The 22,919-nt window shown below is 36.3% G+C and overlaps 1 protein-coding gene across 1 annotated transcript in view; it reads left to right on the top strand.

Moving 5' to 3' along the window:
* SRPK1 (SRSF protein kinase 1) overlaps nt 1–22,919 on the top strand; it is an 81,590-nt gene that overhangs the window by 33,170 nt on the left and 25,501 nt on the right. The window contains 5 exon segments of the mRNA XM_045772028.2: nt 10,813–10,931; nt 12,410–12,518; nt 13,476–13,563; nt 15,106–15,193; nt 21,972–22,078. Coding sequence (XP_045627984.2) covers nt 10,813–10,931; nt 12,410–12,518; nt 13,476–13,563; nt 15,106–15,193; nt 21,972–22,078 — 511 coding nt within the window.

Genomic DNA, 22,919 nt, shown 5'->3' with positions numbered 1-22,919 from the left:
CCTTAGTCCCCATAGGTTTTCTTTACAGTTGTTCTCTTGGAACTTTTTTTTCTGTCATCTGTTTTGGATTCACTGTTTACCTGGATCTCATGTCTTCTATCTTTAACCTTTTGTTCCCTGTCCTCAAATAACTTCTTCAGAAAAGGTGAATGATAGATAAGTTCTATATCCCTCCATATTTAAAAGATTCTGCCTTCAGATGCTATTCAGAGCTAGACTGGGTTAAAAAAAAATTTATTTTCCTCAGAATTTAGAAGTCATTGCCTCATGGTCTTTTCATATCCTGGATTTCTAATGAGATATTTGATGCTGGTGTGATTATTGCTCTTTTAAACCTCTTTTCCCCCCTAGAAGCTGTTAGGATCTTAATACTGAATTCTGAGATTTCCCTAATAATATATCTATATGTAGGTAAAAGTAATCCTGTTTAGCACCAGGAGGGCTGTTTTGATTTAAATGGAGATTCTAGGGGCGCCTAGATGGCTCAATTAGTTAAATGTCTGCCTTCAGCTCGGGTCATGATCCCAGGGTCCTGGGATTGAGCTCCACATCGGGCTTCCTGCTCAGCAGAGAGCCTGCTTCTCCCTTTCCCTCTGCCTCTGCCCTGCTTATACTCACCATCTTGCTCTATCCCAAATAAAATAAAATAAAATAAAATAAAATAAAGTAAAATAAAGTAAAATAAAATTATATATATATATATTTTTTTCCATTTAATCCTCAGACATTTCTTGTATTCTTTTAATAATATCCTCCCCTCCAAATTGAAGTCTCTTGTTCTGCAGCTGCCATTATTCAGATGTTGGACCTTCTGAATTTATTGTCTTTGTCTCTTGCCTCTTTTTGGTACACCTGTCATCTCCATAGGTGATTTTCCCCCACATTTAGAAGACTATTTATATTCCAAAGCTTCTTTCCTACATTACTTATCTTTAGAGCACCTTATTCCATTTGAAGTCAATATCATTTAAGATATTAGATCTCTCTATTCACATAAATTATGGTTGACCCTTGAAAAACGGGGGTTTGGGATGCTGACCCCAACACAGTGAAAAATCCATGTATGTTTTGACTCCCCAAAAATTCAGCTACTAAATGCTTACTGAAGCCTTACCTTGCCAGGAACATAGTTGATTAACACATATTTTGTATGTTGTATGTGTTATATACTGTATTCTTTTAATAAAGTAAGCTAGAGAAAGGAAAATGTTACTAAGAAAACCGTAACGAAGAGAAAATACATTTACAGGACTCTACTGTATTTATCATTAAAAAATTGCATGTAAGTAGTCCTACATAGTTCAGTCCCATGTTGTTCAAGGGTCAACTGTAGTTTTATTTTTTATTTATTTTTTAAAATTTTTTTCTAAATATTTTTATCTATTTACTTGAGAGAGAGAGAAAGAACGAGCAGGAAGGAGGGGCAGAGAGAGAGAAGCAGACTCCCTACTGAGCAGGGAGCCCGACACAGGGCTTGATCCCAGGACCTGGAGATCGTGACCTGAGCCAAAGGCAGATGCTTAATCAACTGAGCCACCCAGGTGCCCCCAAATGTAGCTTTAAAAATTGTGTTCTTCCTGGGGCATCTGGGTGGCTCAGTCAGTTGGGTGCCCAACTCTTGATTTCAGCTCAGGTCATGATCTCAGAGTCCCAAGATCAAACACTGTGTTGGGCTTCCAGCTCAGCAAAGTCTGCTTCCCCTTTCTCTCCCCCTGTCCCCCCACCCCACCCCTTGCTTGTGCATTGTGCTCTTATACACTCTCCCTCTCTCTCAGAATGAATGAATGAATGAAAACCTTTTTTAAAAAAATTGTGTTCTTCCTGAATGCACTTCTGTCAAATCAGTTTTCCAGTTGTTTATCTTGGTCTCTATCTTTGGGGGTTGGAGGCTTTCCTCAAATGTTTACTATTACTTGGTAAGCTTTTCATATTTATGAAATGAGCCATTAGAGAACTGATTGAAAGCCTTGTGTCCCTAGCAAGGATTTTTCTTTAAGGTGAATAAGTAGAGAGTTATTCATGATGCTGGGCACCAGCATCTGGAAAACTTTACTCTGGAATACCAGCATCCACACTGACAGCCTGTTATTCCATTTGTGTTTATTTTCTTTAGACAATAGCCCTACAGGCTAAATGCTAGGCTATCTACCGTGCTGTGTTAGGGTGTCAGTGTTATTTTACAAACCTTCAGTTAATCTCTTTCATTATCCCTCATCTCATACCTGCATTCCATCATACCTGTGTATCCATCCTTTAATCGGGTATCACAGGTTGGCTGTCTCCCTCCACCACTGTAGCTCACCCTACCTTTGTCTTTCTAGGTTGCCAGGACATTGCTCCTTCTGTCTCCACATTGTTTTAGATTTAGAACCATATTCCTTTATTTTATTTTTGTTGGCTTTGAGCAGAAAGATGATATAAATAGTTGTGCAATCCATCATCTTAAAGTTTGTTTCTAGTTTTTGGCTATAATAAATGCTGTGATAACCATCATTATGTCCAAATCTTTGTGCATATCTTAATTTTTTTCACAAATGTTTAAAGCTTTTTAAATTTTAAAATAGGGTGGGGCACCTGGGTGGCTCAGTTGTTTAAGCATCTGCTTTCGGCTCGGGTCATGATCCTGGGGTCTGGGATCGAGCCCCACATCAGGCTCCCTGCTCAGTGGGGAGGCTGTTTCTCCCTTGGCCTCCCCTTCGCTTGTTCTTGTGCACATGCGCTCTCTCTTTCTGCCTCTCAAATAAGTAATACACATATATATATATAAAATATTAAAATAGGGGCACCTGGTGGCTCAGTCATTGGGCTTCTACCTTTGGCTCGGGTCATGGTCCCAGGGTCCTGTGATGGAGCCCCAAATCAGGCTCCCTGCTCCTTCTTCCACTCCCCCTGCTAGTGTTCCCTCTCTCGCTGTCTGTCTCTCTGTGTCAAATAAATAAATAAAATCTTTTAAAAATTTAAAATAAAATAAATTTTAAAATAATTACAGATTCACAGGAAGTTGCAAAGATTGTATAGGGAGGTTCCTGTTTCCCCCGATAGTTGCTTCATATGTAACTATATCAAAACTAGGAAGTTGACATTGGTATCAAGTGTGTGTTTATCTTAATTTATGGGATATTTAGAAGTGAAATAATTTAAAATTTTTGTGATTATTGCCTAATTATGTTTATGCATTTGTTTTATTTAGAATGCTTCTTGTTATAAGTACCCAAATTGAAACTCATTTAAGCTATATCCAGAGGGATTAATAGGTAGGGAGTTGTCTGTGGGCCCTGGAGATGCATTCAGTGCCCATTTTCCTCCACCCCTAGCCAATAAATACCTTAGCTTTCTTTCTCTTTATTTCTTTATTCTCAGAATTCTCTCCCTACTTGGCAGCAGTAATCATCTTGGACAACTCCTTGGTCCTTATTGCTTAAGATTTCAAAATAGAGCTCCCATTATCCATCGTTTCCCCCTCAAAAGGATCCTAGATCTTGCTTGGATCATGTGTCTACCCCTGGAGGGAGATAGGGTGGATAGGGCCGTATGATTGCAGCCTTGGCAAATTGTAGAGGGTTATTTCCTAAAAGGAAATGATGCTTGACAGAAGATGAAGCAGAGTATGAAAGTAGCAATCCTGTCCCTGCACTCTTACCAGCCTAACATTGAGTTGTATCTTTTTAATTTTATCTATTTTTTAAATGATGTGAATATTTCATGAGTAACAGCTTTTGTTTTATAATTGGTATATTCATGGTTACAAATTTTTCTCAAGTGAAACTGTCACAGAGTTTAACATGTAATAGACTCATTTCTAAATATTTTGAAATTTTTTTTTTAAGATTTTATTTATTTGAGAGAGAGTGAGTGTGAGAGAGAGAGGTCGAGCAGGATGAGGGGCAGAGGGAGAAGCAGACTCCCGATTGAGCAGGGAGCCCGATGTGGGGCTCGATCCTGGGACTCAGGGATTATGACCTGAGCCAAAGGCAGACGCTTAACCGATCGAGCCACCCAGGCACCCCTACTTTGAAATTTTAAATTTCATTTCCTCTTTAAATCAAGATCTAAGATATTTTTATTGTATTTTATGGTATGCCCAATTTGGGGATCTCATCTTGCCTTTGGGATTTGTTCAGAAAGACTAAATACAAAGTTACCCATGAAAGTATATCAATTTAATATATTAAATTATCATACAGTTGATGCCCATGTGTACTCTTCCTTGATCATATCCCTATATTGTAGCTCCACTGTAGAATTTATAGTTACCCTGAATTTGTTCTTTTTTTCTTGTTTTAATTACTTTTTTCCTCAGCTTTTTGGGGGATATAATTGACATATAATATTGTATAAGTTTAAACTATACAACATATTTATTTGATACATTTATGTTGCAATATTACTGCCATTGTAGCATTAGCTAACGTGTCGTGCCACATAATTATCATTTCTTCTAATGGTGGGAACAGTTAAGATCTAGTTTCAGGTCACCTGGCTGGCTCAGTCCCAGAGCATGGGAATCTTGATCTCAGGGCCAGGAGTTCAGGCCCCATGCTGGGCTAGCTTACTTTAATTTTAAAAAGGGGGGGGGAGCAAAAGTGTACTTAAATGTTTTAAATTTAAAAAAAAATTTTTTTTTTTTAAGATCTTATCTAGATCTTAGCCTGGGTGGTTAAGCTTCCAACTCTTGATTTTGGCTCAAGTCATGATCTCGGGGTTGTGGGATTGAGCCCTGTGTCAAGCTCAGCACAGAGTCTGTTTGAGATTCTGTCCCTCTCCCTCTGTTCCTCGTCCCACTCATGCACTCTGTCTCTCAAATAATAAATGGATAAATCTTTTGAAAAGAAAAAAGATCTAGTCTCTCAGAAAGTTTAATGTTTGGGGGCACCTGACTGGCTGAGTCAGAGGAGCATGCAACTCTTGATCTTGGGGTGATGAATTCAAGTCCCACATCGGCTGTAGATGTTACATAAATAATAAATTTTTTTTTAAGAAAGTTTAATGTGTGTAATACGGTTTTGTTATCTGTAATAACTCTACAGTGTATTAGATCTTTACTAGTTACAGTTCTGTATTTCTTTATATTTTAACTGTATGTTGGCCATTTTGTGTGTCTTTTAAATTTGGTTAAAGTGATGTATGTATATATTCTGCATCTTGCTATTTTCAGTCCATCTTGTTTGTGCAATTCATTCATGCTGTTTTATGCATGTAATTCATTCGTTTTGTCAGATATAATATTTCATTATATCAAAATACCATGACTTCTCCATTCTCTTCTTGATGGACCTTTAGTTTCCTGCTTTGGGTTATTACAAACAGTGCTGCTGTAGACATGGTCACATGTGCTTCTCCTAGGGTGTTCATAGCAGCGTGACTCACAGTAACCAAAAAACAGGAGCAACCCAAATGTCCATCGGTTGATGAATGGATAAATGAAATGTGATCTATCCATATAATGGAATATTATTCATAAGAAGTAATGAAGTACTGATACATTATACAACATGGGTGAACCTAGGAAAACATTACACTGTGTGAAAGAAGTCAGTCAGAAAAGACCATATATTGAGTGGTTCCACTTACATGAAATGTCCAGAAAAGTAAGATTCATGGAGACAGAAAGAAGATTAGTGGTTTCCAGAGTCTAAGGGAAGAGTATAATGGTGAGTTACTGCTAATGGGATTGGTTTTTTTGTGAGAGTGATGAAAATGTTCTAAATTTAGGTTGTAAGAGTGTACAACTCTGAATATACTAAAAACCACTGAATTATATGCTTTAGATTGGTGAACTTATGACATGTGAATTATCTCTCCCTAAAGAAGTTAAAAATAATTTCTAGGATGGTATTTTTCAAACCAACCCACTAGTAGGTTATAAACCAATTTAGTGGGTTAGTAATAAACTTTGTAAAAAAAAAAAAATGGACGAGTGGGGAGCTCAGGTAACTAATGTTAGTATATAAATTCATGAAATGTATAAGTGAAAACTCATAAGTAGCATATTCTATATGGCAATTATGAATATATAGTATTTGCTCACAAGACAGTAAATTTTTGTTTGACACTTTGGTTTTACTATTTATTTGGCCGATTAGAGATTGGGGTAAAGGATGGTTAGGAATGAGGATTATACCAGAAATGGAATCTGAATTGAAAAGATCCTTAGGGGGGTCGCCTGGGTGGCACAGCGGTTAAGCGCCTGCCTTCAGCTCAGGGCGTGATCCCGGCGTTCTGGGATCGAGCCCCACATCAGGCTCCTCCGCTATGAGCCTGCTTCTTCCTCTCCCACTCCCCCTGCTTGTGTTCCCTCTCTCGCTGGCTGTCTCTATCTCTGTCAAATAAATAAAATAAAATCTTTAAAAAAAAAAAAGAAAAGAAAAGAAAAGATCCTTAGGGGGGCGCCTGGGTGGCTCACTTGTTAAGCGTCTGCCTTCGGCTTAGGGCGTGATCCTGACGTTCTGGCCCACATCGGGCTCCTCCGCTGGGAGCCTGCTCCTTCCTCTCCCACTCCCCCTGCCTGTGTTCCCTCTCTCGCTGGCTGTCTTTCTCTGTCAAATAAATAAATAGAATCTTAAGAAGAAAAGAAAGGAAAGATCCTTAGAAATAAGGGGGAACACCCTGACTAATATGGTTTTTATCATCTGTCTGTTCTTACTCCTTCTGTGTCAAGTCTGGCTTGGAAATATAAGAGGAGCAAAACTGTGAAGCTTTTCCACTGCTTTCTGCCTTCCTTACAGATTTTTGCCTTGGCTTCATTCTGTGCCCTAGCCAAGTACATTCCTGTTTCTAACAGTACTGCTGTTTGGATCAGGTTATCTCTTTTGAAATCATACAGCTACTAAAATTTGATCCGTTGTCCATTTCAGTTTATATGTGATTTTGTAGATGTACTGGGTTAAATTTTACGTGCTTTGAGAGCTTTAAAGTGCTGACATAATTTTTTTCTTCTGAACATGAATAGCAAAATTTGAGACCTGAAGTGTAGGTATGAAGAATTTAAAAGCACAGACTGAAACTATTTTAGAACTCCCCTCTTCTGTTCTAGGAAGAATGGGTTTTAGTTCCTAATATTAATAAGCTGAAATTTCTTTCTGTTCCAACTCTTTATTCTTAACACCCATCATCAGTGAAAGGTACAGTGTTTTTGAATTCTTTAATCATATCACCATATTATCCTCATTAACTAATAGTAACTCTGTTTCCTCAAATTTTCACTTTTCTTTTTGTTTTTGTCTTTTTATGACACTTTTTTCAATTGTCTGATATTCCTTGATGGGCATCATTTACAAAAGTATGGCATTAGTAAAACATGTGTAGTTTGAGAAAGCCAAGATGATACAGGATCAGAAGAAAACTTAAAACTATAACTAGTATCCTTAAGGTAAAAGACAGTGTGTCATTGAAACTATTCAGGAGTCTGTAAAAAAGGAACATTCAAGAGCAAAAATGGGGCACCTGGCTGGCTCAGTTGGTAGAGCATACGATTCTTGATCTCAAGGTTGTGAGTTAAAGCCCTGTGTTGGGCATAGAGTTTATTTAAAAAAAAAAAAAAGTGTAGGAAATTAAAAATATGGTAGAAATGTAATAGACAACACAAGTTAGATAAATCTAGGAAGTAGAACAATAACAAAATCTAAGGAGGTAGAAAATGTAAGAAAATTAATGTAGTGAGTCAGAGGGTCCAGTGCCTGAAAAAACATGTTCCAGAGGGAATAGTCAAAATGAAGAGAATTAAATTTACATTGAAATACAGGAAGTTTTCTCAGAACTAAATGAATCTCTGTCTTGCAAGTAATTACACAGAAAGTACTTAGCAAGCTGGATTTTTTAAAAGCCATTCAGGAAATTTCAGAACATGGGGTTTAAAGAGAAAGTCCTTAAAAAAAGAAACAAAAAATACCAAGGGAGAAAAACAAGCCCTCTTTGGAGACACAGGAAATCAGAAGGCATTGTTTGAACTTGTCAACAGCACCACTGAAAACTAGAAGGCAACAGAGCATTTATTTTATACCCAGACCAGCAATCAAGGGTGAGGATAAAATAATAAGAGATCTTAAACTTACGTCCCATGTGCTCATTCTCCAGAAGTTACAGATAAATGTGCACTGTGGAAATGAAGGAATAAATCAAGAGAGAGGAAGACTGTGGGACTGAAGGGATAGGACATCCATCACAGAGAGATGACTGAATATTAAAACATTATATATTTGAAATTAATACTTAAACGTAAATTTAGTTATGTTTTTAAAATGACATTTAAAAGTTAAAAAGTAGGATTCCCCCCCTTAAGTAATCTTTCTCTATTGTTGTTTTGTTTTGTTTTGTTTTTAAGATTTTACTTATTTGAGAGACAGCACAAGCCAAGGGGAGAGGCAGAGGGCGAGGGAGAAGCAGACTCCTCACTGAGCAGGGAGCCGGACGTGGGGCTCAGTCCCAGAACCTGAAGATCATGACCCAAGCCAAAGGCAGACGCCTAACCGTCTGAGCCACCCAGGCGCCCCTCTCTCTTGTTTTAGAATAAGAGGAGCGTTTCTTCTTTCCCCACATGTCGGGGTAGAGACTTGTATTTCACATTGTGACTTGTAATTCATAATTCAATCTTGAATCCTTTAACTGGGAATTCTTTTTTTTTTTTTTTTTTTTTTTTTTTTTTTTTTTTTTTAAAGATTTTATTTATTTATGTGACAGAGAGACAGCCAGTGAGAGAGGGAACACAGCAGGGGGAGTGGGAGAGGAAGAAGCAGGCTCCCAGCGGAGGAGCCTGATGTGGGACTCGATCCCGGATCGCCAGGATCACGCCCTGAGCCGAAGGCAGACGCTTTAACGACTGCGCTACCCAGGCGCCCCTAACTGGGAATTCTTATAACTAAAAAAACTCTTCACAAATCTATTTGCTTCCAAGAATGTCCAAATCTTTTAAAAATAATTTTTTAACATTATTAATCCCATGATATTTGTAAATTCTAATATTTCAGCATTTTTATGTCTGGTTTTCACTAATATTTCACTGCTGTTCAAAAGTTTCACAATTGCAGTTCTCATAGTCAAATTGTAATTTTATTTATTTTATTTTTTGTAATTTTAATTATAAAAGGCACAAGTTTGAAGTTAGAGAATCTGTTTTAGAAATTCATCTTAATCTTAAATTTAGGAATATTCATTCAGATTCATTATTTCCACCTAGGAAAGTGGGCCAGTTAGTTCTTTACTAAATAAGTTTCCCAAGGACATGTTTTCACTAAAAATGAACACATTGAATAGTGTAGTTTGTAGCTACTTTTTTATTCCTGGAAGACAAAAAAGTACTGAGAATTGAGGCAGGTTGGAAAGGTCACCAAAAATCTAAATCTGAATCATTAGTCATGCTTGCCAAGGTATTTCTTATGTCTCAATAGCCCACGTAACTGGTTTTGCTATTAAAATTTTTTCTCTGTTAAATTTATCTTTTGAAAAACAATCTGATGAGACAGAATGATAAAAAGGTAAATAAAATATTGAAAAATAGAGATTAAAATTCCTTTTCCTGCAGCTACTGAAAGAAATGTTGTGTACCCTGCTTAATTTGCTTAAAACTTTATAAAGCAGGCAACTAATAGGTGTCAACCTGAATACAAATCCAAGTCTTTCTGCTTCTGAACTTCTCAGTGCACAGAAATTTTGATACAACTAATTGATGGCATGTAGAGAAAGGAATTAGTAAAATTTTTTCATTCATTATAAAATGAGAAGCCGTTTTTACCTATCAAATAAGCTAAGTTTTCCCAACCTGTTACTAGTTACATACCAAAAGCCCATATATGGCAGGAAATGCAGCTCAGTTACAACCTCTTTAGAAAAGTCATACTTACATAATAATTCTAAAAGCTGTTCATGGCCACAGGCTGGAAAGAAATAGTTTAAAATATTAATTTGTTCAGAATAGAAGTGTTTTAAAACAAAATAATTACTTTCCAAATTTTCTATATTTAACATGTTGTTTTTATAAATGGGGAGAATGTTTCTATCCTTACGTGGTAGTTTAACTTCAGGGAAATAATTTTGAATGCAGAATAAAGATTATCCAAAAATACTCACCAGCTTTATTTTTAGTGGTAAAAAAATTAGAAACAAGTTAAATGTCCAGCTGAGCAGAATGTGCGAAAGTAAGTGGTGACACAATTTTTCTAAGGAAAATATGTAAGATTTAAGAGATTGCATAGGAATGAGGAGAAAACTTTAAAATATAATAGGAAAAGCAGGATACAAATTTGTTTATATAGTGTGTGAATACAGATACATATTTTCATAAAATGCAGGAAAAATACTGAAAGAAAAATATAATAGTTTTATCAGCAATTTTGTTTGGATATTGAGTTTCAAGTAATTTTTTCCCTTTGTACTTTTATGTGTTTCCCAGATTTTATTTAATCATGTACTGAATTTTTTTTTTTTTTTTTTTTTTTTTTTTTTTTTTAGTATTATTTTCCTGGGGCATCTGGGTGGTCAGTTAAGCATCCAACTCTTGGTTTCAGCTTAGGTCATGATCTCAGGGTCATGAGCTGCAGCCCCGCATCAGGCTCGATATGGAGTCAGCTTGAGATTCTCTCTCCCTCTCCTTCTGCCCCTCTCACTCCTGCACACTTGCTCTCTCCCTCTCTCTCAAATCTTTTTAAAGTATTTTCCTAACATAAGATAAAGTGATAGCTAATATTTTCTTAGGCTACCACTAGATAATACTCTGTTTATATTATCTGTTAAGTGGAGAGACATTTTGATAATGATATTCTCTTGATGTCCTATTTTATTCTGTCCTTATGGAGTGAACATGTTTGTATTATTTCTTAGATCTGAAACTCAGCACCGAGGCTCTGCTCCCCACTCTGAAAGTGATCTACCAGAGCAGGAAGAGGAGATTCTGGGGTCTGATGATGATGAGCAAGAAGATCCCAATGATTATTGTAAAGGTGAGACTTTTGATAAGAAGATACCAAGTAAGACATGATTCATGTGTATGCAGTACCTCACCTAAATATTTGGTCTATGAGTGTAAGCTGTTTTGATGTTTTCTGCTTCTTGCATCCTTTACTTGAGGTATAAGAAATAATATTTCCCCTCAGTTCAATTTAATTTATTAAAGCTTGGTTTTATATTAAATCTGTTTTTACCTTTTTTCTTTTTAAAAACGATAGTGCATATTTACCTTAGAAAATTTCAGACATAACATTTAACAAAAAGAAAATAAAAACCATCTGTAACACTGTATCACCCAGAAATAACCAATGATGAGATGTGGTATATAGACTTTTTAGAAAACCTTTTCATTACTTTTTTCTCATAGTAATGATTGCTAAGATAAGTTAAACTGGAATTATAGGTACTTAATAGCACGTGATATCAGAGTGTATCTTACCATCTGGGAGAACCTGGTTTGTGTTAAGCAAAGATGTAGAAATATCTTGATTCCTGCCACTGTTGGCAGCCTTTTCAGGCTTTCCTTGTTTTTGTTTTGTTGTGTTGTGTTTTAGGAAAACAAACTCTCTTTTCTTTTCTTTTCTTTTTTAAGTTAAATAAATGGAATTCATTAATCTCACTCATAAAAATACATCCTGAGACTGCAACTATAAATAGATTTTATTTATAAACATTTATATGTTTAGATAAATCTATTAGATTATTGAGGGGCAGGAATATTGTGATACATAACCCTATTTTTGTTTGACAGTGACTCATTTTGGGATGCCTGGATGGCTCAGTCGGTTAAGCATTAGCCTTTTGTTTAGGTCATGATCCCAGGGTCCTGGGATCGAGTCCCTCATTGGGCTCCTTGCTCAGTGGGGAGCCTGCTTCTCCCTCTGCCTGCTCCTCCCCCTGTTTGTGTGTGTGCTCGTGCTCTCTCTCTCACACACAAATAAATAAAATCTTAAATAAAAAAAAAAAAAAGAATGACTTATTTTTTTAAGTAATAACTTGGTTGTTCAACAAAACATCACTTGCTTACTCTAAATCATTAATCTTATTCTCTAAGATTTTTTTTAAAGACTTATTTATTTTAAAGAATGAAGATTTATTTAGAGAGAGAGAGCGTGAATGCACACACATGAAGGGGGTGGGGCAGAGGGAGAGGGAGAGAGAATCTCCATCAGACTTGCTGCTGAGTGCAGAGCCCAGCACAGGGCTCGATCTCACAACCCCGAGATCATGACTGAGCCAAAATCAAGAGTTGGATGCTTAATCAGCTGAGCCACCCAGGCGCCCCTAAGAATTTTTTTATAACATGAGTTCAGTAATACTGTGTGGCTGACTTAAAATTTTTTTCTGTTCAAATGGTTATATGGAAGAAACCATTTTTGTTTGATAAACGGTGTATAGATGTTGAAAAATGGAATGTGAACTATCTTTTCTTACTACATAAGTGACTGTTCCTTCCTGTTGTTTCTTCCAGGAGGTTATCATCTTGTGAAAATTGGAGATCTATTCAATGGGAGATATCACGTGATCCGAAAGTTGGGCTGGGGACACTTTTCAACAGTGTGGTTATCATGGGATATTCAGTAAGTTGTAGTGGTCCTGCCAAAGAATTACTTAGGAGATGCCTAAGAGTTTTCATCTGATTTTCCAGAGACGATCAGTCTTCAGTCTAGCTCTACACCGATTCCTTGATCAATATTTTGTTGTTGATAATCTTTATGTTCTTGGGCAATTTGTCTTTCCTGTGAGGAAGAATCACCTTAGAGACAAAAGATTGATTACATTAGTATCTATAAGCCACTTGGAACTTAGAAATTCAAAACATTACAAATGTTCAATGAAAGTATGATATGTAAGTTCATGGGGTGTTTTTGTTTGTTTTTTGTTTTACTGGAGTAGAGTTAAATTTTTAGACGATGTCCTATACCAACCTATGAAATTATTTTCTTGTATTTTGTTTTGGTAAGAGATTTGCTTAACCATGTAGTCTAAAAATTTTCCTACATAAAAATCACAGGTAATTAACATTGGATGTTTACTTACAAGTGTACTATCTTTGATGAGACAGTAATTGAGATCTATGCACTTTGTTTTTTATCAGTTTGGTTTCACCCCAGGTATTTCTTCTGGCTTCTTCTAGGAAAGTGTTAAAGGTTTTAACCTTTTAGCTTTTGACATGCAGATATACAGAATACTTCTGGTTTGATGCTCTCCCCCCCACCCCCCCCCCACCCCGTATTTATTACCATTTCATGGTTTTACTTGGATTCAGAGAGGCATTCAGAAGGTAGACTTTAACTTGGAGAAAATGTGTGCTAAGATTACCTGAGAACAGATTTTCTTCCTCCTATAAATGACATCTGGCCAATTAGTACCATTAACAGGTACACATGATTGTGTAGACATAGTCTATGTTTAAATACAGGGAAACATGGAATCAATATTTGTACTTTTGTCACTGCCTCCCAGTTATGGCTAAATTTTACCTTCCTGAAGTGAGGATAGGGCATTAGTCTTAACTGCCTGTGTTTGTTTCTTAGGGGGAAGAAGTTTGTGGCAATGAAAGTAGTTAAAAGTGCTGAACATTATACTGAAACAGCACTAGATGAAATCCGGTTGCTGAAATCAGTGAGTATTAGATCTTATGTGTGAACCACAAAGCATATAAACGAAGTTTTACTGAATTAAGACATACCAATTGTAGACTCTTTAACATGACTAATTTTTGTTGTAAAGTTCCAATATCCTTAAAGAGGTACAGGAAGGGGGCGCCTGGGTGGCACAGCGGTTAAGCGTCTGCCTTCGGCTCAGGGCGTGATCCTGGCGTTATGGGATCGAGCCCCACATCAGGCTCCTCTGCTATGAGCCTGCTTCTTCCTCTCCCACTCCCCCTGCTTGTGTTCCCTCTCTCGCTGGCTGTCTCTATCTCTGTCGAATAAATAAATTTAAAAAAATCTTTAAAAAAAAAAAAAAAGAGGTACAGGAAGATGACAATATTTATAAATTCTGTGCTTATGGTAGGGGAAGTGGTGGATTCCCATCATAAACACCAAAAAAAACTTTCAAAATATTTATTGAGCATATTTTATGTACCAGAGAGCACAAGAAATGTTGTACTTTCCTGCTATGGTTAAAAGTAAAGTTGTCTGACAATAGCCAAAATATCCAAATGTTCATCAAAACATGAATGGATAAAGAAAATGTGAGATATATACATATATACATATACACACACACACATATATATACACACACATATATATACACACACGTATATATATATATACACACGTATATATGTATACGTATGTGTATTTATATATATAATGGAATATTATTCAGCTATCAAAAAGAATGAAATCTTGCCATTTGCAATGACATGGATGGAACTAGAGGGTATTACGCTAAGTGAAATAAGTCAGAGAAAGACAAGTATCATGATTTCACTCATGTGGAATTTAAGAAACAAAACAGATGAACATAGGGGAAGAGAAGGAAAAATAAGATAAAAACAGGAAGACAAACCATAAGAGACTCTTAACTATAGGAAAGAAACTCAGGGTTGCTAGAGGGCAGGGGGAATGGGGTAACTGGGTGATGGGCATTAAGGAAGGCACTTGATGTAATGAGCACTGGGTGTTATGGGCAACTGATCAATCACTAAACCAGCCCTAGGCCAGTATATCCCCCACCTCATCACTCCACTTCTTCTGAGACCTTGGGTTTTCATTTGTAAAGTGAGGGGGTTAGACCAGGAGAGCTCTGAGAAAGTAATTTTCTGAGTGCCAGTCTGACAAAATAGGAGCCTGTGCCCGAAAGTTGTTAGTGCTTCCTTCCTTCATTGAGAAGGTTTTTTATGGGGGGAAAAAACCTCAGCTCAGTAAACACTGTGATAAATGTTGGTTTCGTGGTTGTTTTGCATCCTGTAAAAGCTCCTTAATTCGTCATGGGCTGGTAGCCAGCAATTAATTTGAGAGTCACACTTTTAGTAGAAAAATGGTTGAATTAGAGCAATAGTCTTTGTCCGTTATATTTCCTTTTCCTTCCCTTGTGTGAGCTCTTTCTTGGGAGTAAATCCTTTGTTATATGTGATGCAGGTATTCCCTTCCCCACTCTTTGGCTTATTTTGGTGCTTTCGCTTTTGCTAAATTCTGCTCTTTCCCACTGTAGGTTCGTAATTCAGACCCTAACGATCCAAATAGAGAAATGGTCGTTCAACTACTAGATGACTTTAAAATATCAGGAGTTAATGGAACACGTATCCTTTTAAGAACTGTTTGAAAATAAATCACATTATAACCTTATCTCCAAGAAAGGAAACCAGATTTATATAAATAGCATTCATCTCTTTTCTCAAGGCAAAGTATAATCAAACTACTTTGGGTTATTGTCAACTTCTGAACACAGATGTGAATAATGTTTATATGTTGTGACTTGTCAGGGTATTGCTTTAGGCTCTTTCTCCTTTCCAGGCAAATTAAACCAAAGTCAGAGGAAAAACTTTTTTTTTCTTTAATTAGCCTTGTATTAGTAAAGGTTCTGTGATTTTTATTAATTCGCACGGAAATTTTAATGGAAGTAATTTTTCATGATAAACACTGTACAAGGAAAAATTTAACACATTGTATTATCTACCAGCCTTCAACATTGAAGTGGTTGTGCGTATAGGTTATGCTTAGAATCTAAACAGGTGTGATTGTGTTCTATCAAAATGAAAAAACTGACTCGTTTAATGTTTTTATCTGGATTTTTAGAATTTTTAGAGTTGGAAGAAACCTTAGCTGATTTCTTTCGTAAGTTAATATCAGAGTGACATGTGGTGAGCTGCTTAAGAGGTTGTTGCAACAGCCGTGCTTATGAAGGCTTATCAGGCTTGTCGGAATAAAGGAGGAAGTGGCAGTGCAGTTGGATTGGAGAGTCGGGAACTACCTGTTCATGAACTACTGAAAAATGTAAAAGGAAAGACATTTCATCTCTCATTCTGCTTTTCCTGCATATTTAGCTTCTCTTAACACACACTGTTAATTGCCAATTATCTCTTTTTAAGGAGGTGGTCTGCATATGGTTCTGGCATCATGTGGACTATGGTAAGAGATTTGAATGGAGAAGAGGGAGAGAACAGGTGATAATGTGTAAAAATTTTGTCTGTCATTCTGAGTTTAGTTGTGAGTTATTTCCTTGGAGAAGTACAAATCACATATCCCTGATGTCTGAAGAAAACTACTTCAAGAATCATCCATTTTAAAAGTCTTGGGTCACCTGGGTGGCTCAGTCAGTTGAGCGTCTGCCTTCGGCTCAGGTCATTTTCCCAGGGTGTTGGGATCGAGTCCCACATCGGGCTCCCCGCTCAGCAGGGAGTCTGCTTCTCCCTCTGCCTGCCGCTCCCCCTGCTTGTGCTTTCTCTCTCTCTCTCTCTCTCTGACAAATAAATAAATCTTTAAAAAAAAAAAAAAAGAAGCTTGTGGCTATTGTGGTCACTTTGTAGATGGCTTACTCCGGGGGTATATAATAAGGCTAACCAAGATATGAAAATATACATAGGATGCCGTTAGATTCTGTTTCCCTATTGTTTGATCTTGTAATGTTTACCATGCCAACTCTCTCTGCTAATTTGGGAGAGTTACAAATAAAACTAGAAATATTCTAAATAGTCTCCTCAGTAATGTTTGAGTACCTTTATTTGACTCCAATGAAGAAGGGTGGTTTGGGTTTTTTTTAACTTTTGAAATGTTAGTGGGTTTAAATTTCAAGTTGCAAGGTATTTTTCAAATATTACCAGGTAATTTCTCTGTAGTTTTATCCACTGAGTCCCTCTTCGTCCTGAGTCCATTTCTCTCTGCTCTTCCTCCTACTTGTCTCCCAACTATCTTGGCTACTGCATTATTTGCTGCTACTAGGATTGAAAAGGATAAAAGTCAGAGCACTGAGTTAAGGGTTAATGGGTTATGCTTCTCTTCTCACAACATAAGCATGTCTGCATGGAGCCATATATCTGTATTTTTCTTTGTATCTGAGCATCTCCAGAGCACTGTCCTTCTCATACTGAAATATAATGGGCCCTAACATAGAAAGTCAGTTATGCAGACTTCAGTATACTTCAGTGTAGTTGGTTCATTCTACTTTCTGTGGGTGGTAAGGGGCGAGGAGTGATTAGAGGAACAGCTGTTCTATATATATTATTGACATTAGCCAGAGAGTAAGTATCCTTTTTGGCCATCTATGTGACCTATTATGTCTTTAGGAAACTTCTTTTTTCTAGTATGTATTTGGCCTCTTTTCCTAGCTCCTCTTACTCATGATGTGCTCTAAATGTGACTCCTATTAGTGTTCAGCCCTTTGTGTTTTTTCTTTACACCATCTCCCCAAGAAAATTTTTTCATGTATCCTTTTATCCAATTCTTTTTGTTTCTTAAGCTACTAAATGTTTGGTCATTTTTATATCACTGCTTACAGATTAAAATACCGTTGTCAAATTGCAATGCTTCTCTCAACAAATCAAAGATTGAAACTAGGAACATAATAGAATAACTTAAAAATCCCGTTTTCTGGGTTTATTTTTAAACAATCTGCATTTTTAAAAACCCTGTTTTGGTATATTTTATGAATACAAAAGTAGAATAGTTTAATGAATCTCCACAGACCCCTTACATATTTTAGGATCTTGTTTAATCTTGTTTTGTCTCTACCGCCTACTAATTTTGTGGCCAACCCTAGGTATATTATTTCACCCATAATTATTTTAGAATGTTATCTTCAAAAGACAAGGATTTTAAAATATAACCTCAATACAATTACCTAAAAAAATTGGAACCAGGTTTTTAGTCATCCAGTATCTAATCTGATGGTGTTTCCAGATGTTGCATACTTTTTTTTTTCTTTGAGTTTTTCATTCTTATTTGGGTGTTTTTTATGTAGATACAGATAAATATCTATATATAGATATATATTCTGTGTCTCTACTTTTTAATATATGGACTATAGCTGTAACTGCTTAATTTCCTTGTCTGCTAATTCTGACATCTATGTCAGTGCTGGTTCAGTTTTGAAGGATTGATTACTGTAATTTTTAGCTATGTTTTCCTGCATTTTTCCTGCCTGTAATCTTTGATAGATACATTGTGATTTTTATTTGGCTGCTGGATACTTTGTGTTCCCATAAATCTTCTTGAGCTTTGTCTGGGATGCAGGTATGTCACATGGAGACGGTGTGATCCGTTTCAGATTGTACATTTATGATTTGTTGGGTAGATCCAGGGTAGTGTTCAGTTGAGGACTAATTACTCCCTATACTGAGGCAAGACCTTCCTGAATAATCTACCCAAACACCCCATGAATATGAATTTTTCTACTCTTTATGTTTTTTTAATTGAGGTGAAATTGACATAGAACATTGCATTAGTTTTGGGTGTTATGCATAATAATGATTTGAAAAATGTGTACTTTGCAAATTGTTACCACAGTAAGGTAACATCCACCATCCCTCATAGTTACAGGTTTTTTTCTTGTGATGAGAACTTTTAAGATCTACTTTCTGAGCAGCTATCAAATATACAATATAGTATTGTTAACTGTAGTCACCATTCTGTATATTATATCCCCAAGACTTATTCATCTTAAACTAGAAGTGTGTGTGCACACACCACAGCTTTATCTATTCTTCATCAGTGGACTGTGTCTTGACTATTGTAAATAATGCTGTAATGAGCATGGGGATGCAGCTAACTTAATGAATTTGAGATAACATTCTCATTTCTTTCAGATAAATATTCAGAAGTAGAATTGCTAGATTATATGGTAGTTCAATTTTTAATCTTTTGAGGAATCTTTGACACTGTTTTCCATCGTTTTCTGCACCAATTTATGTTTCCACCAACAGCACACAAGGGCTCCCTTTTCTCCACAGCTTCACCAACACTTATCTCTTGTCTTTTTGATAATAGTCATTCTAACAGGTGTGAGGTGATATTTTGTTGTGGTTCTGATTTGTATTTCCCTGATGATTAGTGATGTTGAGCACCTTTTCATGTCCCTGTTGGCCATCTGTATGTCTTCTTTGGAAAAATTTCTATTTACATCCTCTGCTCATTTTTTAATAAAATGTTTTTCTATTGAGTTGTGCAAGTTCCTTAGATACTAACCCCTTATCAGATACATAGTTTGCGGATACTTTCTTCTATTCGTTACGTTGCCTTTTCATTTTGTTAATGGGTTCTTTTTGGTGTGCAGAAGTTTTAGTTTGATTTAGTCCTATTTGTGCATTTCTGCTTTTGTTGGCTTTTCTTTCTTTTGGTGTCAAATCCAAAAAATCATTGCCAAGACCAGTGTCAAGGAGCTTATCGCCTATGTTTTTGTCTAGGAGTTTTATGGTTTCAGGTCTTAACATTCAAGTCTCCATTTTTGAGTTGATTTTTTATGTAGTGTAAGATAGTGGTCAAGTTTCATTCTTTTGCATGTGACTGACTAGTTTTCCCAGCACCATGTATATTGAAGAGACTTGTTCTTTCCCCAATATATATTTATGGCTCCTTTGTCATAAACAAATTGACTATAGGTATGGGTATATTTCTGGCCCATGACTATGACTATGAATTTGTCTAGCACTTTTGATGAGAACAGACATTGTTGGAGCCCTTTGGGGACGCTGGCCACTATTCCCTCTAATCCCTTCAGGTGATATTTTCCCCCTGCCTCTGGTAGTTTCCTTGTATACTTACGTTGATTAGTACTCTGCTAAATACTTGAGGGGATCCCTCCACAGATCTCCAAGGTTCTCTTTTTCTGTAGCTGCCTTGGTCTCCCAAGACTCTTAACTCCTTCCCTTAAACTCAAGGGATCTGGAAGGTCTCAAGGCGGTAGGATGGGGCAATCATAGGATTCAGCTCATTTGTTTCTCTTTTCTCAAGGATCACTGCCTTTATTGCCTGATGTCAGGGTCAATAAATCTGTTGTTTTATGTATTTTGTCTGCTTTTGTTGTTACTTTAAGCAAAAGGGTAAATGTATGCCGTGTTAACTCCCATCTTGACAGAAGCAGAAGTTCCTAGGTGTGTTTAACTCTGGGAAACTGCCAGCCAGTTTTCCAAAGTGGTTGTACCATTTTATACTTCTATTAGCAAATATGAGAGTTCTAATTGCTCCATATCCTCCCCTACATTTGGTCATGTTAGTCTTTTTATTTTAGTTATTCTAGTGAATCTGAAATGCTATCTTATTAAAGTGTTGATTGTGTTTCCCTGAGGTAGTATGCCCCTTTAATCTTCTTTAATTTAGAACATTGCCTTCCTGTAATGGCATCGACCTTTTTTTTTTTTTTTTTTTGAAGAATCCAGAGCAGATATTTTGTGTCTTAATTTGGATTTGTCTGATGATTTCCTGAAAATTAAATCCAGATTATTTTTGTCACATATACTACATGGATGATGTTTTATTCTTCTCAGTGTATTACATCAGAGGGTACCTGACATCAGTATGTGCTTTATCATTAGTGGGTACTAAGTTGGATCACTAGGTTAAGGCACAGTCTTTCCGATTTCCCTGTTTAGAAGTACCTTTGTCCTTTCATAATTAATAAGCAGTCTGGGGTGATATTGTTATTTTGTTCCCAACAATCTTTAACTCAGTAGTTTTAGTGTTTGTTGACTCTTACTTGAATCAATTATTACTATAGTAATTATAAAATGGTGGTTTTCTATTTCTGTCTTTCTTTGTATATCTATTACTTGACTTTTTCTCTAAAAAAGATATTTCCAAAGGCACCTAGCTGGCTCAGTCTCAGGGTCGTGATTCTGAGCCCCATGTTGGGTGTAGAAATTACTTTAAAATTAAGATTAAAATCTTTTTAAAAATTAAAAATAATTAAAAAATTAAAAAGAGGGGCACCTGGGTGGCTCAGTCATTAAGCGTCTGCCTTTGGCTCAGGACCTGATCCCAGAGCCCTGGGATCGAGCCCCGCATCAGGCTTCCTGCTCCACCGGGAGCCTGCTTCTTCCTCTCCCATTCCCCTTGCTTGTGTTCCCTCTCTCGCTGGCTGTCTCTGTCTCTGTCAAATAAATAAATAAAATCTTAAAAAAATTAAAAAGGTATTTCCCTATCCACAACACATACTTTTTAAAGTATCTGTTTGGACTCGTTCAGTTTTTATTTATAGTTAATGCATAACTTCATTTTTTAAAGTGCTTTCAACTTGGCCAGTGGCGTCCTGTCCAAGCTGTTCCTCTTGATATGTTCCATTACTGTTCACATAGCAAGGTTTCCAGGTTCACCTAGAATTTGGCCATTTCCTCAAGGAGCCCAGGTTTTCCTTTAGTGGAAAATCTTATTTAAAGGAAAAGTCTGGGCACTAGGTCATTATTACATATGTATATCTCGACTTTTCCCATATGTAGAAATTTCTGGAGGTGTAAGGTAGCAACATACTAAAATCCCAGCGGTGCCCTGCACACTAGTAGGCTCATAGAGTTACTCCTGCTTATGGTGATTGGATGTTGATACATAAAGAGAACACACGGTGGCACTAGAATCAAGATTAATTCTGTTAAACTACAGAACATAGTCAGTTTCCTATTTTTAAAAAATATTGGCCTTCACATTTTTTTAGGTTAAGTTTTGGTACATTATCTCCTGTAGCTAAAGCAGAAGTTATTTTTTCTTGCTTTGAGACCATGAGAGTAGGAGTTGTTACCCTGAGCATTAGTTTTGCACTGGGGGGACAAGTAATCAACAACTTAAGGCTAGTGCTTTCACTAATTGAATGTGCAGGTTTCACTTTTCTTTTACTCTGAGTGTTTTAATGTGCGTAGTTTTATCAGTAAACCACCCCCTCCCCGAATTTTCCATTTCTTGAATGTTTTCAGTAACTAAAGCATTCATTAGCCTTTGGAATTCAGTATATTAACAGCTAGTTATTTTTTTAGTCATACTCTATAACTTTTTATACTGAAAGAATAATACAGTAACAATTTCGTTGGAGTAGAACACATTTTACCTGGCGTCTTTCTTCTCTTGTGCCTCCCTTTTCCTTCCTTAACAAACTCCTAGATATCTGCATGGTGTTTGAAGTTTTGGGGCATCATCTGCTCAAGTGGATCATCAAGTCCAATTATCAAGGGCTTCCACTGCCTTGTGTCAAAAAAATTATCCAGCAAGTATGTATCCTAATATTTTCTATGTGGTGATTGTTTTATATTCTTAAAGTGTCGGGAGTTTCTTATATCCAATAGAATTTTTATTTTAAAAACTAGGGATTTTTTTTAATTGCCAAAATTAGGTGTTTTATTCAGCCCCTAGTGTTTATTCTGTCTTTAAGTGTTTTCGCAATAAAACATTTTTCCCAGATTCATCTCCTATAATAATCATTAGAGGGGAAGATGTGTTCAGTGACTGGTGCTGGAAATTTGGAGCCCTTATCTGGAAGTTCTGGTTGCAAATATTGATTATATATTAATAGGGAATTGCTATGTCAGATTATTACTGTCTCTTTATAGAACATTATTCTAGGATACTTTCTAATATTCTAAATAGCTTTACAATAAAGAAGTTTACTCTCAGGAAAAATATTCATACTCCAAAGGGCAAATAATTTGTTTGGATAATGTGTTTTGGTAGGAAGAGCTCTAAACTGGGAATCAAGAGACCTCAGTTCTCTCAGTTCAACAAGGAAATTTGAATTAAGAGATATCTAAATCTCTTTCATCACCTGTATTTCAACATTTAAAGAGCATATTGACTTTTATTCTCAGCCTTTATGTTCTTCATTAAATATCTCCAAATACAATTAGCTTTTTAAAACAATTAGCTTTTTAAAAAATTTTATTATAAGCTCTTGCCTTTGCTCATAGTTTACAAGTAAATCTTTCTGGGGAAGTTTCTTTGTGCCTTACTTAAAATGCTTTATTCTCTGTTGAAAAGTACCATATTGTTTTTATATTTTTATTTTTTTAAATGTTGTATTGTGATTTCTTCCTTCTCCAGAAAGACTTGTATTCT

The sequence above is a fragment of the Ursus americanus genome, chromosome 32, assembly GCF_024610735.1.
Source record: "Ursus americanus isolate L20-20 chromosome 32, mUrsAme1.1.p, whole genome shotgun sequence".
Classification (NCBI taxonomy): Eukaryota; Metazoa; Chordata; class Mammalia; order Carnivora; family Ursidae; genus Ursus; species Ursus americanus.
Note: the sequence above shows the minus strand (reverse complement) of the source record. Positions and strands in the feature narration are given on the sequence as shown.